The following is a 6000-nucleotide window of genomic DNA, read 5'->3' on the forward strand; positions in this document are numbered from 1 at the left end:
AAATGGCATGTTAGCATTTAAACAATATTAATACTATTTGACTCATTAAATATACAAAGGCCAGTTTAAGTGCTTCCATGTGTGTGCTGTTAGCTCAGGCGGGAGCCTCGTCAGATGGCTTCATGTGGTTTCAGACAACATTTTAGTGCATTCTTAAAATACCCACAAAAGCCTTTATGTAAAAACTCATAAATGTGAACCACATAAAAATTATTTTTTCCCCTGTTCCATGTCATTATGATCAAAGTACAGTAGGTAAGGATAAATTTCCAAAAGCTTGTTGAGGTCCCTCTTTAATTAATGTTTCACGCGCAGAGCAAGCCCATAAACCATGTAATGGGTTATCTGTCTGTAGACCCTGTAATAATCATTCTGCTCGTTGTCTTAGAGGGAGTGCACTTGGGGAGCTCTCCTGACAGCACTCAGGGGCGCGGGCATTGACATTTCTGGGTGACTCCAAAGAGCCTTTTCAGATCTCCCTCAGTCCCTTTTCTCTGTTCACCCCGAATGTCAGGCAGGTTGGAATTTGTGATTATTCTGGGCTGCAGCCATCCATTTAGGTGCTGGAAATGCAAAACTGTTCTCAAAAAGTCAGGGCTATTTGTCGTAACAGATTGGCTCAGCCAGGGGCTGCCCTGTTTCCAAAGAGGGATATGGGCTGGCTTCAAGGGGAGACCTTTGAGGAGGCAGCAGAGATAAAAAGTGCTCTGTGGACTTTCAATCAATATATAAATACAAGCTATTATTATTTCTTACTCTCTAGTTCTGTGGCAGTGATTTATCATTGAAAACTAAAAAGAAATCCCTTTGTGTCTGGATAACATACCACTTCTGCCTCAGGTCATTTGGTCCTTTGGACCTGGTGAGAGGTGCCATGAGTGGAGGGAGAGAAGGGAGCAGCAGGAGATAAGAAGCCATGAGGAGCTCTAGAGAGAAGCTTCTCATGAAAGAAAAGGAAGAAGTGGAGGATTTTCCGCTTTGCCAGGCCACAGGGTGGGGCATTGAGTGGGAAATGACCAGTTCCACCTTCTAAAATGTTGACATGCTCCTGTTTTTTTCTCTGGACATAAACAGAAAGCTGGGATGGGGCAGGAGGAGAGAACGGAAGCTACCTGGGGCTTTGGAGCGCTGTCAGGCCCCCAAGCTTTCTCCTGGTTTCCTTCTAGACTAGTTCCACCCTCCCTATTTCCTCCAGTGTTCCGGTGCACATTGGGTTAGCATCCACCCAAGAACAACATGGTATCATGGATTTGGGAAGTTGAGTGATTGGCGGGCCTCAAAGACCCAAAACTTTTCAGCTGCAAAACTGTTTAGGGAGCCAACTGATGAAAATGCCAGCCGGGGTTCCAAGCCATATTTCCAATGTGGCCTTGTGGTTGCCAGGCCAAAAGTAAGAGGGAGTTACTGGCTCTTCCACTTCCCCCGGCACATAAGGGATGCCACAATCATAAAGTTGTTTTTCTCCCTTTTGACTTGGGGCTGCCCTCCCGACAGGCAGACTGGATGGAAAACTCACCAGGTTTTAGAATCCAGTGATCAGCCGCCTAAAGAAACAGTGTTAACGAGCTTGTTGTGGGCTGATTCAAGCTAATTTGGTCATTATTGTAGGCTTGACTAATAATTTAGCTAACTGGCTCAGGGAGTCATTAAAATCTGACAAAACAGGCAGGAACGCTTGCAGAGCCTATGGTGCTAGATTCTCTGGGGCGCTATAAAATTCCAAGTCCTGTAATGGCTTCAACTTTGAATCCTTATTAAATCTCTCTTGAACGTGCTCCAGGATTACAGGTGATATGTCATGGTAATTCTCCTGTGGACTCACAGAAATGACCTAGTCTATAGCCTGGACCCCATTTGGATATGTGCGGTTCTCAGGAGGGCTGTATTCTGATTAGGATGGCCTTCTCTTTGGGTCCAGGCTGCCTTCCTGAGTCAAGCTGTTCCAAAACACTGGGATCACACTGGATTTCCAGGAGATAACCCAGAGAGTTCTAGAACTTGGCCCCAGTAGGATATCGGGCTGTACCTAAAGATCTGATTAGTTCAGCATTAAGCAAGTGGGGCTGGTGAGATGCAGGCATAGATAACTCTACTAAAAACTTATCTGTGATTAATGCATCTAAGGTACAATGTGAGGGAGGTCTGTAAGGTGAGGGCATCCCAGAGGAATAGCAAGGAAGGGTGGGGGGTGATCATCTAGGCTGTTGAGCTTTCAGGCTTCAGTAGATGGACCACAAATAAAAAGGAACAGAGAGTATGTTCCCCACATCAGGGCCTCATGAGCAAAGGCACGGGGCAGAGGTTCAGAGGCACATTTTGGCTGGACTCGCCATCATATGTGTGGAGGCTGGGAAGGTGCCAAAGCCAGACTACAGAGGGCTTTCCATGCCAGGGAGAGGAGCCCCAGATGTAGTGTTTCCTCAGTTGGTGTGGAATCCCTGAGCAAAATAAGCTTATTGTAGAGTCTTCCATTTCCCCCAAGATGGCCTCAAAGTTTTAGGAATGAGATGAAACAAAATAACTCTCTGTTGGAAACATTTCCTCCCAGTGCTGGTTGGACAGGTTCTTTATGGTGGGGAGACTGGTTACTTTGAATGCTAGTGTGGCGGTTGGAGGACCAAGGTTCAAGTTCTAACACAGTCATTAACCAACTGTGTGTCCTTAGGCAAGTCACTGCTCTCTAGGCCTGCATTCCCCCAGCTGTAAAATAAGAGGGTTGGATGAGATGGTCTCTAAGGTCCAATTCCAACTCAGACGTTCTGTGATTCTAATGGGTTTTCTTGTGCCCAGACTGTTAAATTGCAGAATATGTTATCCTGCTTACCGTGGAGGTTTAAGGTCAGCCTTTCTGCCTAATGGCTCTGTCAGTTTTGATATAATATCATATTTCTTGAGTACCAAGTATTTCTTGAGTATCAGTAGTTTTAAATTCACAATAGAGTTGATGCTGGGCTTGATACAGATTGGAGTGTTCGTTCAGGCAGAGAAGTGTGCTCATAGTTACATGAGATTAGCGCTTCCTAACCATAGGACCCTGGACAAGACATTGAGCCTCTCTAGGGACGGGTTTGCTCTTCTGCAAAATGAGGTTACTAATACTACCTAAGTTGTGAGATTAAAGGAGACAAACTACATAAAGTACTTACAACTTCCTGGCACTATAGAAATGTCAGCCGTCAGTATTTTTATCATTATCACCAGCCTGAAATAGTAGTTGCTGTGACTGACCATGGCTCGGTGTGCCCGGCCCCCTCCCCCCACCTCCCAGCCCCACCTTAGCTTCCAAGATGAAGACAGTGTTGTCTTCATCCCATTGAAAATGAAGAGAAATTGACATCTACATCTCTTGGACTTCCATTTCTGGCATACCCTGCCACACTTTCCATTCCTTTTTCTTTCCCTCTGTACATTTTATCTTAATTTGGGGGTTCCTCCAGACTGACTCAGGCAAAAATGGGAATGATGTTGTTCAGCACAACCATGAACTTTGGCCAGCTTTTGTAGCTAGCTACTCTGCTATTGGAACAGGAGGCCCTGTTTGTTCAGATCCATAAGGAATCTATGACTGTCACGGTTACTATAACTTTTGTTTCCTCTTCTGCTTCTATAAAGTATCTTTATTACAAAAGATAAATGGAAATCCTAGCACTGGTATCCCAAGCAGGAACACCCTGGAGTCCTGAGCACCCATTTAGTGGCTCTTGGCCAAATGAAAGAGGAAGGGGTGGGGTGTCTTTATCCTGGGACTTGGGTTGGTGAATCTGGGCATGGAAGTTTCACATCTAATAGCTACCTGGGCCTCCTTTCTGCAGGTATTTTGAAGGTGGTGTCTCCTCTGTCTACCTCTGGGATCTGGATCATGGCTTTGCAGGAGTGATCCTCATTAAGAAGGCTGGCGATGGATCAAAGAAGATCAAAGGCTGTTGGGATTCCATCCATGTAGTGGAAGTTCAGGTACAGACATTGACACAGCTGAGAGAGGCGGCATCTGATTCAGGACAGCTAAGCCCCACGATCCTACATGGCAGCTGATGTTTCTTATTTTAAAGCAGGGAGTAGATGGGGTAGAGTTTAAACCCCTGTTAATGCTGGAAAATACCCTGAAGCCATTTGGACAAAGATAAGTCAGAATTATATAATAGGAATAACAATGATAAAGAAACCAGAGGGATTGAAAATAGGTCTTTTCCCTGGTTGCAGACTCATACTTGGAAAAATCTAAGCCTCTACCAGATACTTAACCCTGTACCTTGGTAAAGAAAACCAAGTAGCTGTGCAGTGGGGGTAGCTCTTGGTGCCTGTGTCAAGCAGCGACCAAGCATCTCTCAGTTGCTGGCTATGTACTCAGCTTCTGCCAGATGCTGGAGGAAAGAAGACAAAATGCAGATTGTCCCTGGCCCGAGGCAGCTTCCATTCTGTTAGGGAGAGAAAATGGACACACATGAATATATACAAAATGAAGGCAGCCCCCATAGTGCTCTGTTTTCAGAGTAATTTGACAGGAGTTTAAAATCATTTGGGACTTTAAAGAAAACATGTAAGTTTTTTAAAAAGTAACTTCTAATCAAGCCTTTCCGTGCCTCCTTGGTGCTTGGTACAGTGAACATAGAGACAAAAGGGAGACATTCCCTCCCTTTTAGGAGCTTACAGGTACATCTCTAGGTATATAAGAAATATGGTGGGAACGGGAAAGGCTTCCTTCAGAAGCGGTGTTTGACCCAAGCCTTGGAGGAGGCCAGAGTACATTGTAGGAAAGGAAGAGAGCCAGTGCAGAGGTAGAGATGGGAACTAGGGCCTGCGTGTGTGAGGAGCTGCAAGATGCACACTCTGGCAAGCCCAAAAGACAGGAAGGTGCCCGGCTGTGTAGGGCTCCAGATGTCAAACAGAGAAATCTGTGTTTGGTCCTAGAGGTAATAGGGAGACCCTGGAATTTCTTCAGCATAAGGGCATGATGTAGTCAGATCTGTCCTTTCTGCAGGATAGATTGGAGTGAGGAGAGCCCTGAGCCAGGGAAACCACTTAGGAGTCCATGGTGACAGTTTGGGTGAGAGGTGATGAGAGCCTAAACAAGGGAGGTGGCCTCATGAAAGAGAAAAGGGAGTCTACGTGAGTGGTTTTGTGGATGTGAAATACCAGGATTTGGCCCTGGATTGGACATGAGGAGTTAGGAATGACAGCCAGATTGCAGCTGGGAGGACAGGACAGTGGTGAGGACTTGACAGAAGTAACAAAGTTTGGAACAGGGCCATGTTTTCAGTTTTTTGGACAGAATCTGAGTGAAGAACTGAGTGCAAGAGACACCTTGATGCAGTCAGTTAGAAACGTCCAATAGGCCGTTGTTGGTGTTTTTTCCTTGGGGGGGGGGGGGTCTGTCACTCAGGCGAGAGTAGTAATGGATATATAGATTCCAAAGTCATTTGCATTGAGTTGCTAATTAAATCCATATGGATTGATGAGGTAAAAAAAGGTAGAGAAAGAGAAGGCTTCAGGACAGTGCTTTAGGGTATTACCTACAGTTAGGGGGCACAATATGGATGATTAGCCAGGAAAGGAAATTGGAAAGGAGGGGCCAGACAGGAAGGGAACCAAAAAGCAGAGACCCGAGAACCGGGGGAGACGAAGGTGGTTAATGGTGTCATGATGCAGCATCAGAAAAGAATAGGAGTAAGAAAAAAGCCATTGGATTTAGCAATTTAGACATCACTGGTAAGTGCAGAGAGCATTTTCATTTGAATGATGAGGTCAGAAACCAGTTAGCAAAGGCTTAAAGTGAGAGTGAGAAGAGGAGTGTGCGACAGCTTGTTTCATATCAGATTGTGGGGACTCTTACCTCAGAACAGCCTCAGCCTCAGTGTCTCCCTCCTCACAGCTTCTGGCCCCCTGTCCCATCCATTCTCCAACCTCACCAGTGCCAGTGTGATATTTGTAAAGGAGGGCTTGGTCATGTCTGTGTGTCACACCCACACTCTCTTCTCTCTCTCTCTCTCTCTCCCTCTCTCC

General features: G+C 45.7%; 2 protein-coding genes and 1 long non-coding RNA gene across 6 annotated transcripts in view; 2 read left to right on the forward strand and 1 right to left on the reverse strand.

The window, feature by feature from the left end:
* Positions 1 to 6000, forward strand: part of LOC138154412 (aflatoxin B1 aldehyde reductase member 4-like) — a 351006-nt gene that overhangs the window by 254219 nt on the left and 90787 nt on the right. The window lies entirely within an intron of this gene.
* CAPZB (capping actin protein of muscle Z-line subunit beta) overlaps positions 1 to 6000 on the forward strand; it is a 168246-nt gene that overhangs the window by 144947 nt on the left and 17299 nt on the right. For all 4 annotated transcript variants that reach the window (XM_069079157.1, XM_069079160.1, XM_069079158.1 and 1 more), the window contains exon 5: positions 3813 to 3954. In XM_069079157.1, coding sequence (XP_068935258.1) covers positions 3813 to 3954 — 142 coding nt within the window. The remainder of the gene's footprint in view (positions 1 to 3812; positions 3955 to 6000) is intronic.
* On the reverse strand, positions 3865 to 5953 carry LOC138154418 (uncharacterized). Its single transcript, XR_011166603.1, has 2 exons — positions 5831 to 5953; positions 3865 to 4415 (listed from the first exon to the last, which is right to left on the reverse strand). It is a non-coding gene; the product is annotated as an uncharacterized lncRNA (long non-coding RNA).

This window comes from Petaurus breviceps, unplaced genomic scaffold, assembly GCF_028583685.1.
Source record: "Petaurus breviceps papuanus isolate PSGF00001 unplaced genomic scaffold, PetGlider_PUasm1.0 91041, whole genome shotgun sequence".
Taxonomy (NCBI): Eukaryota; Metazoa; Chordata; class Mammalia; order Diprotodontia; family Petauridae; genus Petaurus; species Petaurus breviceps.